Genomic DNA, 15,599 nt, shown 5'->3' on the forward strand with positions numbered 1-15,599 from the left:
TAGAACGGTAAACACTTTATTTTTACCTGAACGAATGTAATTAAATTAGAAGAGACAGGAAAATGAATCTCTCCAGTAGAAGGGAACTTTCTTTTAGATTTTTTCTTGAGCTTTTTTATTTCACATCACACAATTTGTTTAATTTGACTTCTCCAATAAACAACAGATGGGGAATACTTTCGATCAGTAGATATTAAGAAAGAAATCTTTTTTTAACCCTGCCTTTGCCAGGGCCAGTTTGTACTAGTCCTTCCCGTCATCTTGGTGGGCTGCTGACACTTGTGAAGCCCCTGGAACTTTTCTGCAGAGACACTCAAACTCCCCATGTTCTCAGTTGCAGCTCCTCTGCATTGAACTGCCTGCATTATTCCACTTTTTAGTATCCAGATCCTTTCTTCTAAGCTTCAGAGAGAGCTGGCAGTCTAATGGTTCTCCAGCTTGAATGATGCTGGATGTTGGGCAGGATTCAGTAGAAAAGTGGTGGCCACGGTGGAGTGTAAGATTGATATCACCAGTCAGGTTTTTGTTTTCCTCTTTTTTTTTTTTTTTGGCGGTACGCGGGCCTCTCACTGTTGTGGCCTCTCCCATTGCGGAGCACAGGCTCCGGCCGCGCAGGCTCAGCGGCCATGGCTCACGGGCCTAGCCGCTCTGCGGCATGTGGGATCTTCCCGGACCGGGGCACGAACCCGTGTCCCCTGCATCGGCAGGCGGACTCTCAACCACTGCGCCACCAGGGAAGCCCCACCAGTCAGTTTTAAACATCGATGCTGCTTCTGTCATGAAAGCAGATCTCAATCTTAGATTTCAAGCGTTTTCACCTCTAAATGATGTAAGTTATAGTTGGGACACATCTTTTATGCCACCCTTTAAGTCCGGGCATATGTTGCTGTCTGTGACCTTACGTACTGTTAAGTCCAATCTAGTTGACGCTTCCTTAGACTTCGACTACATTTTCCTTTGCTGGTCTTTTTCTTCTTATCACAGAACAGCATCTGTGAGTACAGAGAAGGAAGTTTACAGTTTCTTTAATATGAAAAGACCTGGTGTCTGTCTGACTTCATGATTTGAAAGGGAACCTTGGTTTCTTAGAATTTTTCAAATGTTCTTTAAGGTCTTCCTTTTTCCCTCTTTACGTCATGTACACGTCAGTTACATTTATGACTTATTTGAGTATTTGTGCAGCTTCTGGTTGTTGAGGCTAATAATATCTAAGTAAGTGTTTTTTAAATACATTTTAAAATGCCTTAAGTCTTTATTTTAGCAAAGTACCCTTTTTCCACGGAACTGTTAGGCAGAGAAAGAATGCATTTATATAATCTACTGGGTCCCAGCATATATCGACATACTCATAAATTAAGTAACTTTAGTGGCCCATTTGAGCCATTAGAACGTGACAGAATCGTGATCAACATTACTGTAGTTGTATAGATCTTGTAGTCTAGTATACAAAATAACTATAATAATAGTTCTAGTAACGATAGGCAACACTTACTGACCATTTATGTACCAGACATTTTTTTATATATTATCTCATTTAATCTCCACATTTCTATTAGGTAGGTACTGTTAGGATCCCAACTTTATAGAGGTTAACTTACTTGCCCCAAATCATCCAGTTACTGCCATTTATGAATAGAATGTTCTGATTCTTTTTTCTACTTCTCAGGTATTTATATTCCGGAGGATGACAAAGACGCCCCTGAGAGGTTCCGTGGTCTTGGTGTACGAATTGAGGATGATGTAGTGGTAACAGAGGACTCACCTCTCATCCTTTCTGCAGATTGTCCCAAAGAGATGAATGACATCGAACAGATATGCAATAGGGCCTCTTGACCCTCAGTGTGGCCCACATGCATCTTGGGTTCAGAAGGGGTGGACGTTGGCCTCTGTGCACGTGTGCTTTCTGGGGGTCTCTGTGTGGACATTTATACACGTGTTCCACTGGGGAGTGCAGCAGCTATATGAGTGTATGTAGTTGTGTATGTGGTCTTTTCTTGTTTTATGTAGCTAGAAATCTGGGAAATTGAGTTTTTGGATTGTATGTTACTGCAACTTTAGTAACATTAATTCTGTAGAATTAATGACTCAGACAAGTTTAGTTTTCAGATGTAAAGAAAGATCTTGGTTACATATGTCCACACATCCCAGTTAGCACATGGAGAAAATTCTCAGCTTCTCTCCAGGTCCTTCCCCTCTGCACTTTTCCTGAGATCTACCTAATATCGTAAGATTTTTTTGTAATGCTTATATATTTTGAGCCCATCACCAAGGTCTTTTCCTACACTGAAAACCACCCATCAGTGATTGTGGGTGGCTAGTACATACCTTCCATAACACCTGCCTACCTATCCAGGAGCCCATGTATCTACCGGAGCCATGTGAGCCCTCAGGGCACTGGTGTCCTACAGTCACACCATTCAGCCACAGTCCAGATTCCAGCAACACTAGCTATCGAACAAAACATTTTTGAGCCTTTCTTGCTATTTGGTTACCTGGGACCTGGAAGGTGTTTAGATTCTTGATAAGGAAGGAAATGAAAGAGAAAGAAAAGTATATGTGTCTGCTGTAGATCCAGACCGCCATCCGTCTGTTCTCAGTCTAAAGTTGATTCCTTTCCCAGACATCCATGCTTTCTTTATAGATTCTTAATGCATTGACCCTCAGCACACCCTTGAAGCTGCTTCCCTGGCCAAGGGCAGATCCTCTACTTACCCTATTAAAGTCAGAGGAATGGCACCCAGTATTCAGAGAGACACCCCAGTTATTATTCTGTGATTTCCTCTAGTGCCAATAAAAACAAAATATGCAACCCGCTCAGTACCTGTAAACACCCTGTGATCCTTTCCTTCCTTGGACGTTAGCACTGGAAGGACAATGGTAAAGACTCATGTTTCCCTCAACACAGTGTTGGATGCAATTATATAATACTCAGTTTGTGAAGTGAACAGGGCTAGACTGCTGCAGATAGGTTATTTGGGAGCTCCTATCATAGGGGAAAGCTTTAAGAACTAGTGTGTTCACCTCCTTTAAACCTGCATATGAGCTCAAGATGTATAAAACATGCTGATTGTTAGAACATAAATTCGAAAAATTTTAAGAAAATATTTGCATTAGGGAAGAACAGGCTAGGAGATTAACACTCCTTGCAGTGCTAGAGGTTTGCCCATCTTGTCAGAAAAACCCAAGGTACAGAGCCCAGAGCAGACAGGCAGTGACTTCATCAGGAGACAAAGATAATGTTAGCGACCAAAGTGATACAGATTGTGTCCTGACAGTGCTCACCCGCAAATGCTTGGCTGTGCCCAGCAGCTGTGGGAATGGATGGCTGCACAGCTGGAGTCATCATCCCTGCACCCGCCCTTCTCATCACTCTCCAACTTCTCAGTCCTGTGCTTGTTACTTTCTAAGAGGGGACTAAAAAGAAACCCACAACTCTGGCTTCTCACTCCCTTGGCCTGTATGGCCTCAACAACCTTTTTCTGGAATTGGGTTACCTTTGTTCACTTACAATCCTGGAATAAGGAATTTCCTTTTCTTCCTATAAATCATTTTCTATAGTCTTCAACTTTCTAGCTAAAAGCTTAGGCGGCTTTTATGAATAGCAGCCTACTTGGACATGAAACAGACTTCTTCCAGCTGGACTCCTGGCAAGTTCTACAGGTGTTGCAAGTCACACGTAGAACGGCCGTTGTGGAATTCTTCTGGTGATTTATAGTCCCTGACCCAGGCATATTGTCCTTTGAGTCCCCGATTAACCACAGCAGCTAACATTTGCATCAGACTATCAGAACCTTCAAGAAGTGACACAGTGTACATCTCAGAGCAGCGGTTTAGGGACTGTCTGATCTGTTCAGGATTGGTTGAGCAGATAATTGTGCACAGTGCCGGAATCTCATTAATTCTTAGCCTTACCACAGACATGCCCCACATTTCCCTCCTTGTTTCAGTATAATAAATACTTCATATATACACCAAGCTCTCCTAATGGAAACCTTAATTTTTAAAAAATGCTTCAAATGTTACACTGGAATTTTTCTCCCTGAATTGAAGAGATACAGCTAAAATATTAACAATAATCTAAAGGCAAGAAGTATATCTAGGGCTTCCCTGGTGGGGCAGTGGTTGAGAGTCTGTCTGCCGATGCAGGGGACACAGGTTCGTGCCCCGGTCCGGGAAGATCCCACATGCGGCAGAGCAGCTGGGCCCGTGAGCCATGGCTGCTGAGCCTGTGCATCCGGAGCCTGTGCTCCACAACGGGAGAGGCCACAACAGTGAGAGGCCTGCGTACTGCAAAAAAAAAAAAGTATATCTAGATGGCCTCTGCTGCATACTTTCATGGTTTTATTTCAGGAATTGTTATTTTTCTCTATAATTAAACTGGGACTGTGTTTTTTATTTGAAACACAGCAGTAGAAATAGAATAATAACTCTCCTCTTCCCATAGTCATACCCAAGTTAGGAAGGTACTTCTTATGGTGACTTAAAGTTCTCTTTGTGTGTCTTCTTTCAAAATATTGTTATCTTTTTTATTAATTTTTGTAAGGTCAGAAAAGGAAAACTCCTAGTATAGACATTATATCTTAATTGGGTTTAAGATCCATAAAATATGTTAAATCCCCGGATAAAGACATTGTAACTCATTAAAATAGAAAACTTGGGCTTTGTTGTTTTTCAAAACATACATAACCAGCATCCTCCTTAGCTTCCTTAATAATAGAAGGAATGCAAATATGATGCATGAGTGCTGCCTCTCCCTGTCCTGTGTCCATGTCACATCACATGTACAGCATAGTGGCTGTCCCACCACTTCCACCTGTGACCCCAGAGTCCTTTGTAACACAGTGTTTCCAGTAACTGCTGTCAGTAAAACAAGAGTTGGGATTTGAGTGAGACTCTGTCTACCATCCCTCAACTGGCATATGATCAGTAATAATGTAACTTATTTGTGTTTGTATGTTAGAAACTAAATGAGGGCCCAGGATGGTGGCAGCATAAAGGATCTTGCTTGGAAGAGGTTTTTACTGTGTGGTTTTTGTTTGTTTGTTTGTTTTTAATTTTAGTTTCCTGAAGTGGGATCTGTATCCCAAAACTTAAGCTGATAGGGTTAAGTTTTAAGCCTGGACAAATATACTTCAAGCTGAAGTGTTTAATAATCCTAATATGAGAAGGTGAATACATCATTAAACCCTAATTGTAGAGCAGAATTCCACTGTCACAAAGCACGTTTGTCTTCCTGGCTCCTTTCACCTCTGCCTGTGTGTCACTGAGGAACTTGGGGTAAGCATCAGTATTATTCAGATCAGGGATTCCCACTGAAACCAAGGCCTCTTGGGGTGTGCTTCATGAGAAGCTGAGAGAACTGCAATCTTTGTGAGCATTTCTTAATGCTTTGTATGACTTTCGTGCAATTATATAAGTTCAATTTGGACAAAATGCTGTTACTTTTTAAGGCCCTATTGACTGAAAGTAGATATGTCATTTCCCAACAAGGGAAGACCATTTGTTACTGTCATTTTAAAAATAAACTATAAAACGATGTAAGAGTGTTTGGTTTGTGCATGTATGTGTGTGTTATTTTCAAATCTAGAGTTTATAGCTTTAAATGTGACAACAGTTTGTTTTACAAAGTATTTTATTTTACAGAGTATTCATTAACTACTGTCACAAAATCATGATAGCAAACGAGATAATCTTAGCAGTCATAGAAGGGGGAAAACCAATGGATTAGATTGACTCAAGGATCAAACGTATTAACATGGTGAATATACTTGATAACATTGTATTTTATAATTGAAATTTGCTAAGAGAACTTAAATGTTCTCACCAAAAAAAAAAAAGATAAATATATGAGTTGATGGATGTGTTAATTAACTAGATGGGGGACATCTTTTCACAATGTATACGTGTGTCAAATCATCACCATGTACACTTTAAATATCTTACAGTTTTGTCAGTTACAGCTCAAGGAAGCTGGGGGAAAAAAGGCTGACTCTCCACAAAACTGACACATAGGTCTGCAGACAGCCCCTGTAGAACTCAAGACATTACACTATAGCCATGAGCATTTTATGAAGGGCAAATTTTGCAAAATTTTAAATATGTAAACTTTCTCAGCAAGCCATATAAAGAATCCTAAGTGTAAGCATCTCTTTATTTATTTATTTGTTTGTTTGGCTGTGTTGGGTCTTCCTTGCTGCGCGCTGGCTTTCTCTAGTTGCGGCGAACGGGGGCGACTCTTCGTTGCGGTGTGCGGGCTTCTCACTGCGGTGGCTTCTCGTTGTGGAGCACGGGCTCTAGGCGCGTGGGCTTCAGTAGTTGCGGCTCATGGACTCAGTAGTTGTGGCTCACGGGCTCTAGAGCGCAGGCCAGTAGTTGTGGTGCAGGGGCTTAGTTGCTTCGTGGCATGTGGGATCTTCCCGGACCAGGGCTTGAACCCGTGTCCCCTGCATTGGCAGGCAGATTCTTAACCACTGCGCCAATGCGGAAGTCCTCAAGCATCTCTTACTATTAGGAATCCTCTTTAAAATCTGGGACTCTCTAAGATGTGCTCTCCAACATTTTTTTTTTTTTTTTTAAACAGAGAACAGGAGTATTTATTTATTTATTTATTTTAAAATTTTATTTATTTAGGGCTGTGTTGGGTCTTCGTTTCTGTGCGAGGGCTTTCTCTAGTTGTGGCAGGCGGGGGCCACTCCTCATTGTGGTGCACGAGCCTCTCACTATCACGGCCCCTTCTCTTGTTGCGGAGCACAGGCTCCAGACGTGCAGACTCAGTAGTTGTGGCTCACAGGCCTAGTTGCTCCGCGGCATGTGGGATCTTCCCAGACCAGGGCTTGAACCCGTGTCCCCTGCATTAGCAGGTGGATTCTCAACCGCTGCGCCACCAGGGAAGCCCAGCTCTCCAACATTTTTCACGTCCTAGAACACATAAAAAGATATTTTTTATATGGCACAATGGAACAAACTTAAGGGGACTTAGAAATGTGTACATGTGACTTAGAGAAGAAAATTAATTACATACCCTTTATATAATTATAACCAAAAATTCGTGCAAAGTTTTACAGGAATTTTTAAATTTGTATAACAGTTCCAAAAGATAAATTTTAAAATGTCAATAATAGACTTAGCTTCCTTTGGAAACATGACTTTTTGATAACAGACTGAAACACCTGCACACAATTCCTGACCCAAACTTTGTAATGATATTGTCTTCAGATTCTTCATAATCACCATTTACAAGAAACTGTTTGTACAAGTAGGTGACAAGAAATTTAAAACCATTTTTATGATCATTCAAAAATGTGTAACTGGGGACTTCCCTGGTGGTCCAGTGGTAAAGAATCCGCCTTGCAATGCAGGGGATGCGGGTTTAATCCCTGGTCAGGGAACTAAGATCCCACATACTGCGGGGCAACTAAGCCAGCGTGCCTCAACTAGAGCCCGCGTGCCACAAACTAGAGCCCACATGCCCTGGAGCCTGTGCGCCACAACTAGAGAGAAGCCAACGGACCACAACAAAGAGGCTGCGTGCCACAACTAAGACCAATGCAGCCAAAAATGAATAAAATAAATAATAAATCTTTTTTAAAAATAAAATAATTTTTTAAAATGTGTAATTGAACTGATGAATGGATAAATGAAACGTACATCCATCAGCAGATGAATGTATGAAACGTGGTCTATTCATACAATGAAATATTCAGCCATAAAAAGGAACAAAGCACTGATACAGGCCACAACATGAAAGAACCTTGAAAACATTCTGAGTGAAAGAAGCCAGGCACAAAAGGCATGTATTCTATGATTCCGTTTACATGAAATGTCCAGGATAGGCACATCCATGGAGACAGAAAGTAGATTAGTGGTTGCAAAGGGCTGAAGGCAGGAGGAAATGGAGTGACAGCTTACAGGTATGCTTTCTTTTTTAGGTGATGAAAATGTTTTGGAATTAGTGGTGGTAGCTGCACAACTCTGTGAGTATACCAAAAAACATTGGTACACTTTTAAGGGGAATTTTATGGTATATGAATTAAATCTCAATAATTTACAATTGAAACTAAATTTCAAAGACTCTAATAACTTCCTTTCGTTGACAAATGCAATGTGAAATTTTTTTTTTTTTTTTGGCCTCCCCTGGCAGCATGTGGGATCCTTGGTCCCTGACCAGGGATCAAACCCACGCCCCCTACGTTGGAAGCGTGGAGTCTTAACCACCACTGGACCGCCAGCGAAGTCCCAATGTAAAATTTCTTATAATGTGGATTTCCAATCAAATCGAAATCATTTCCATCAAATATTTCAAGTTAAGCTATAATTCACAGAACGTATGTGCATTTTTGGAACAGTCATCCTGCCTATACCTTTGACCACAGAGGTCAGAGGTGTCCAGTGTATGTGAAGCAGAGGGCGGGGCTGTCGAGAGCTGCACCTGCAAGGAGCACTGGCCCAGTCTTCACCCCCATGACACCCTTGGCCAGCAGCAACTTAGGCACTGGCACCTGAAACACCAACTGCTGTAGTGACTCCATGGCTCCCTTGTCTTTGATGAACAGCAGCATACTCAACACCTGCTGCTGAGCTGGGCCAGGTGGTCATGCTGAATAAGACCAGGTGGTAGCACCCCTCTTGGCCATATTTCAGTGAGTCCACAGCTCATGGTGATATGGTGACAGGTAAGGGGGCTCTGGCTCCTCCAAGCTCCATCCATCTGGCCATCTTAAGGACAGGAGGGACCAGTATCTCCCAGCATACTAATTTCAAGGCACATCACTTAAGGTACTTAATTTAGGATTATAAAATCTAGAATTATGCTGACTAGAGCTTACTTACCTTGGACATAAAAATGTGTGGCACTATGTAAATATTGATTCAAATTTCCAGTTTTTAAAGCTCAGTGGTTCTGGATAGTTGCCACTAAATGCTGTCTTTCTTTTCCTAGCAACCTTGAGATTGGGAAGCCTACAATGGTATACCAAAAATGTTTATAAAAATAGTCATCTTGAAAAAAGTTATTTAGTATTTCATTGATCGGTGTTTGGTTATGCTTATCTTCATGTTACATGGATTAAAATCTCTAATGAACTGCTAACTCCTGCACTGATTATAATCTGGGCAGTGTACTATATGTTATATGTGAATGATTCTACTTTACTATAGGGATTGCTATGCATAATAAATTGTACTTGACATTTCATAAAGTAGTTAGAGCAGGCTCAGAGTCCACCTGCAGAAGCCTGATAGAGTAGCTCTTGACAAAAATATGAGTATGGTTGTTCCTCAAAAAATTAAACAGTTATCGTTTGATCCAGCAATTCCATTTCTGAGCATATACTCAAAAGAATTGAAAGCAGGGACTCAAACAGATATTTGTACACCCACATTCATAGCAACATTATTCACAAAAGCCAAAAGATGGAAACAACCCAAATGTCCACCAACGGATAAATGGATAAACAAAAATGGGGCAAAGCCATACAATGAAATATTATTCAACTTTAAAACGGAATGAAATTCTGATACATGCTACAGCATGGATTAAGTTGTAAGACATTGTGCTAAGTGAAATAAGCCAGGTACAAAAGGACCAATATTCTATGATTCCACTTATATGAGGTGCCAGAGGAGTCATTCATAGAGATAGAAAGTGAAATGATAGTGGTTTCCAGAGTCCGGGGGAGGGAGGGTAGGGGAGTCATTGTACAAGAGGAACAATTTTAATCTGGGAAAATGATAAAGTTCTGCAGATGAATGGTGGTGATGGTTGTACAACAATGTGAGTGTGCTTAATGTCACTGAACTGTACACTTAAAAATGGTTAAAATGGGCTTCCCTGGTGGCGCAGTGGTTGAGAGTCCGCCTGCCGATGGAGGGGACACGGGTTCGTGCCCCGGTCCGGGAGGATCCCCCGTGCCATGGAGCGGCTGGGCCGCTGAGACTGTGCATCCGGAGCCTGTGCTCTGCAACGGGAGAGGCCACAACAGTGAGAGGCCCGAGTACCGCAAAAAAAAAAAAAAAAAAAAATGAGGCTAAGCCCCCCAAAATGGCTAAAATGGTAACATTTATGTATATTTTACCACAATTAAAGTTTTTCAACTATATTAGCTTGTGGGCAAGGGGAAGAGGAGGGCTAAAGGCAAACTGAGGTTGACAGTATTTAAGTATTTAAAATAAGAATTAATAAAATGCTAAATCAGGGACTTACCTGGCAGTCCAGTGGTTAAGACTCTGTGCTTCCACTGCAGGGAAGTTCCCTGACCAGATATTGAACCCAGGCCCGTGGCACTGAAAGCGTGGAGTCCTAACCACTGGACCACCAGGGAGTTCCCTGTTGCTCCATTTTGTAGTTACATTTCTTGAGTGAATCAACAGATTCTCTACTAAGCAGGTACTACTACTCTGAAACCAACCAGGGTGACAAAAGGATTATTATTCATTATCATAATACTTAACCACTAAAGGCTTAGGGACATATGTTATCAGTCAGACTCCAGTCAGGAAAACAAGCTACTCTAAATATTTAAACAGAAAATGTAACATCCAGAATTGGTCTCACAGGAACTGAAAGAGCAGCCAGATGGGATGGTGAGGCATCCTAAAGATTAGCAACAACAGGAAGACACTACCTCCAGGCTGGAGGAGGAGAGAAGTAAGTGGAGTTTCTGTAGACCAGGAGCCAGGTCAACTGCAGAAGCTGGGCCACAGAAGGCCTGCCTGCTGACAGGAGCTGAGATCTCAGACTCAGCTGCTTCCAGAGATGCCGCCCAAGGCCAAGAGAGGGAGGGACATCCACTGACTGTCCTTTTACACCATCCTCTCCTCTCCAGCCAGTGCATCCCACTGGCCAAGCCAAAGGCCAGCTGACACTGACCTCTCTAGGTCAGGGCCGCCCCCACCTAATGACACGAAGCGACACAGGGAAAGGGCAAAGAATAGACCTGAAGGCAAACAGATTTTGTGATTTTTATGAGCGTACAAATAGCTAAGTTACACAGTGTATAAACCTTCTTCCAACAAAATGACTAAGTTTGATACCATTCTTTCTAAAAATTACCGGCTTTTCTGCCATTTTATTGTTTTACATCAAGTTGCTAATTGATATAACACACCTTGTAACTTGCACAAGGTCACACTGAAAATGAAATACATTCTTATTTTTTAATATTTATTTATTTATTTATTTTGGCTGCACCCGGTTTTAGTGGTGGCACACAGGATCTTTGTTGCGGCATGTGGGATCTTTTTTTTTTTTTTAGTTGTGGGCATGCGGGGGTCTTTAGTTGTAGCACACGAACTCTTAGTTGCAGCATGTGGGATCTAGTTTCCTGACCAGGGATCAAACCCGGGACCCCTGCATTGGGAGCGCGGAGTCTTAGCCACTGGACTACCAGGGAAGTCCCCAAAATATGTTCTTTTTTAAAAAAATAAATTTTATTTATTTATTTATTTTTGGCTGCATTGGGTCTTTGTTGCTGCACGTGGGCTTTCGCTAGTTGTGGCGAGCAGGGGCTACTCTTTGTTGCAGTGCATGGGCTTCTCGTGGTGGCTTCTCTTTGTTGCAGAGCACAGGCCCTAGGCACACAGGCTTCAGTAGTTGTGGCACGCGGGGTCAGTAGTTGTGGCTCACGGGCTTTAGAGCGCAGGCTCAGTAGTTGTGGAGCACGGGCTTAGTTGCTCCGTGCCATGTGGGATCTTCCCGGACCAGGGCTCGAACCTGTGTCGCCTGCGTTGGCAGGCAGATTCTTAACCACTGCACCACCAGGGAAGTCCCCCCAGAGTATATTCTTGATTGAGTTCCTTCTCCATTTTCTTCCCAACTTTTGGTTCTGGACCATCTAGAATCCATCTTACATCTGATTCCAATCCTGGGCAACCACTTTGATCATATTTACGTAAATCATTTCTGGACAACCAAAACACACCCTGATAAATTAATGTACAACCGAAAGGTGTTTTCTGAGAGACTTCAATTACTTGTTTTAATATGTACATGGAGAGGATTAAAAACAATCCTCAACTCATTTATCTTTTACTTTGGAATTTTTTTAATGGAATGGTATCATTTTATGTTAAGATTACATTCCAAGAAAACTCCAAGTTATAGAAAAGGGGGAATTATTTTCATAGGAATTAATATAAAAAGTCTAGCTGCAATCCCAGCCAGCTCCATCCAATATATTACTTATAAAAAATTGTCCCCCATAAAGCAACTATACTCCAATAAAAATTAATTTAAAAAAAGAGTTACAAACTATGTACTGTATACACAGGGAATATAGTCAGTAATATTGTAAGGAGTGTGTATGGTGACAGTGACTTATTGTAATCATTTCATAATGTATAAAAATATTGAATCACTATGTTGTACACCTGATTCTAATATAATCTTGTATGTTAATTATAATTTAATAAAAAAATAAGTGAAAACAATTTTTAAAAAAGCATGATGGCACTAAGAATGATTTCTTATTCTATGAATTGTGCCAGTAAAAATTCAACATTAAAATTATAATCCCAGGGCTTCCCTGGTGGCACAGTGGTTGAGAGTCCGCCTGCCAATGCAGGGGACACGGGTTCATGCCCTGGTCCAGGAAGATCCCACATGCCGCAGAGCGGCTAGGCCCGTGAGCCATGGCCGCTGAGCCTGCGCGTCCAGAGACCACAGCAATGAGAGGCCCGCGTACCGCAAAAAAAAAAATATATATATATATATAATCCCAGATGTTAAGTAGACTTACTGTGCTGATCATTTCATGATATATACAAATATCAAATCATTATGTTGTATACCTGAAGCTAGTATAATGTCAATTATGCCTAAATAAAAATTGAAATTTTGCTGTGGGGGAAATACACGAGTGGAGCAGCTACACGAAGCTGCTAGGTGAGGGGTCCCGGAGCGAACACAGCACCCCATGTGCGAACCCAGGGGCAGGGTCCATACTCATTCAACTTTCCCTAGCTGCAACTGAGCCAGGTGCTAGGTGAAGGGGCAACACACAGTCCCTCCCTCAAAGAGTTCTTAGTCTGCTAAGAGACACTGGCCTATAAAGAATTACAATGCAGAGACTTCCCTGGCTGTCCAGTGGTTAGGACTCCAGGCTTCCACTGCAGGGGGAACAGTTTCGATCCCTGGTTGGGGAACTAAGATTCCATATGCCACGTGGCTCAGCCAAAAGATTAAATAAATAAACAAAAATAAAATAAAAATACCTCTCCCTTTAAAAAATTACAATGCAGTATCATGTCATATTAGAGCTACAGTGATGGCACAAAGGTCAGAGGGATGAGCTGAATTTGAGAAGAAATTTGGACCACTGGTCAGAGAAAATACCCTATGAGTTTTATTATAGAATTGCCACATTTGGATAGCACTTTCACTTACATGATCTCATTTATGCTTGTGATGACCCCATGAGGCACTCCATTCTCCTAATTTTACAGATGAGGAAAATAGGCTCCCTAAGGATGTGATTTACACAACTTCACAGAGTAAGTAGAAGATCTGGATGGAATTCAGTTCTTTGGACTTGAAACTATGATTTATAAACTCATTGAACACTTACTAGGTGTGATGTGCTGGACTGATCATTCCATGTGCGGTATCTCATTTAATCCCTGTAGCAACAATTCCTATCACTCCTCATTTTATAAATGAGAAAAGCAAGACTTTTTCAGGAGTTAAAATAAGCTGTCCAAGCCAGGATTTGAATTTAGCTATGCCTCAGAACCTGAGCCCTTAAAAACTCTACTACACTGTGCTACTTCCCATCTTTATGGGAAGTAACTGAGTACTTTCCAGACTGGCAGGGTGCAGTTGGTGTCAGACACACGCGCGTTAGAACTTCTCCTTGGCCATTTGCCAGCTCTCTGATCTTAAGACAATTTGCTTAACCTTCTCTTACCTTCACTTTCCTCCTCTATAGAATAGTAATCGTACATATCTGGCCACCCTGGTTATTCTACTGACAGCATCTCCACTTATTCTTTTATTTTGCATTTAACCCAATCTGTAATTCATTGCTGTTATCTGCCTCTACCTGTAGCATATAAGCTACATGAGGGCTAGGACTATCTATATGCATCTTGTTCACCATTGTATTTCTGATGTGTAACACATGGAAGATACCCAATAAATATTTGTTCAATACATAGCTCACCCCAGAGGAAACAGAGTTCTCTCTCTCCCTGCTTTATTATATATGACTTCCCTGGAAGGATTCTAATAGAAGTAACCAGGGCAATGAGGTATTATGAATGATCACTCCTGGGTGATTCAGGACCATCTCCTGCCAAGGGAGGTGAGAAGGGGATTTTCAATCTTACCAGAATCACAAGCAGAGCCAGCATCACAAGAGTGTGACCTGTGCAAATGCACCAGACTCTGAGTTCAGAAGGGCCCTCCACATGTTTTATGCTCAGCTGTTGCCATCTCGAAATTCTTAATCATTTCTAAACAAGGACCCTTGCATTTTCAGTTTATACAGGGCACTGCAAGTCTTCTAGCTGATCCTGATCACATCGAATGGATGGTGAGGGAGGAGAAAGGGGAACAAGAGGCAATATTTCTACCAAAACAAGGTCAGAGGATTCTGGAAAGTCCAAAACTTTGGACACTGTGTACATCTACCTTGAGCAATGCAGCTATATGCTCAACTCCTCACGAGATAGACTATGAGTTCCTTGAACGCAGATATAATACCTTATTCAGTCCTGTCTATAGTTTAAAATGGTGCCTAGCATTTTCTTTTAATTAAGCTGATTATTTTGAAATAATTGTAGATTCTACTTGCAAGTTGTAAGAAATAATACAGTAAGATTCAATGCCCTTTACTCAGTTTTCTCCAGTGGGAGCATCTTGCAAAACTCTTGTACAACATCATCAGCAGGATATTGACATAGCTACCAAACATTGCCATCACCACGGGTTTTCTCAAGTTGCCCGTTTATGGCCACACCCACTTCCCTCCCACCTCCTTCCCTTTTTGAATTTTATTTATTTATTTTTTTATACAGCAGGTTCTTATCAGTCATCCATTTTACACATATTAGTGTATACATGTCAATCCCAATCTCCCAATTCATCACACCACCACCCCCACCCCTGCCACTTTCCCCCCAACCTCCTTCCCTCCTTAACCCCTGGCAAGCACTAATCTGTTCTCCGTTTCTATAATTTCGTCATTTCAAGAATCATTGAGTATGTAACCTTGTGGGATTGGCTTCTTTCACTCAGCATAATTCTCTGGAGAGTCATCCAGTAGTTGCATGTGTCAATAGTTCATTCCTTTTTCTGGTTGAGTGGTATAGAGGTACCACAGTTTAACCATTCACCCACTGGAGGACATCTGGATGCTTCCAGTTTGGGGCTACCGTAAATAAAGCTGCTAAAACTTGTGAATGGATGTTAAAATGGACAGAAGTCTTCATTTCTCTGAGGAAAATGCCCAGGAATGCAACTGCTGGGTTGTATGGGAGTTGCATGTTTACCTTTTAAAGATACAACCAGGGCTTCCCTGGTGGCATATCGGTTGAGAAGCCGCCTGCTGATGCAGGGGACACGGGTTCGAGCCCTGATCCAAGAAGATCCCACATGCCGTGGA

At 41.7% G+C, this 15,599-nt stretch overlaps 1 protein-coding gene across 1 annotated transcript in view; it reads left to right on the forward strand.

The window, feature by feature from the left end:
- The window catches only part of XPNPEP3 (X-prolyl aminopeptidase 3), a 63,894-nt gene extending 54,806 nt beyond the window's left edge, over positions 1-9,088 (forward strand). The window contains exon 10 of the mRNA XM_022596461.3: positions 1,667-9,088. Coding sequence (XP_022452169.1) covers positions 1,667-1,833 — 167 coding nt within the window. The 3' untranslated portion in view covers positions 1,834-9,088. The remainder of the gene's footprint in view (positions 1-1,666) is intronic.
- The last annotated feature ends 6,511 nt before the right edge of the window (positions 9,089-15,599 follow it).

This window comes from Delphinapterus leucas, chromosome 11 (assembly GCF_059928025.1).
Source record: "Delphinapterus leucas isolate spDelLeu-1000000601 "Yukka" chromosome 11, BTC_Dleu_Yukka2, whole genome shotgun sequence".
NCBI classification, from domain to species: Eukaryota; Metazoa; Chordata; class Mammalia; order Artiodactyla; family Monodontidae; genus Delphinapterus; species Delphinapterus leucas.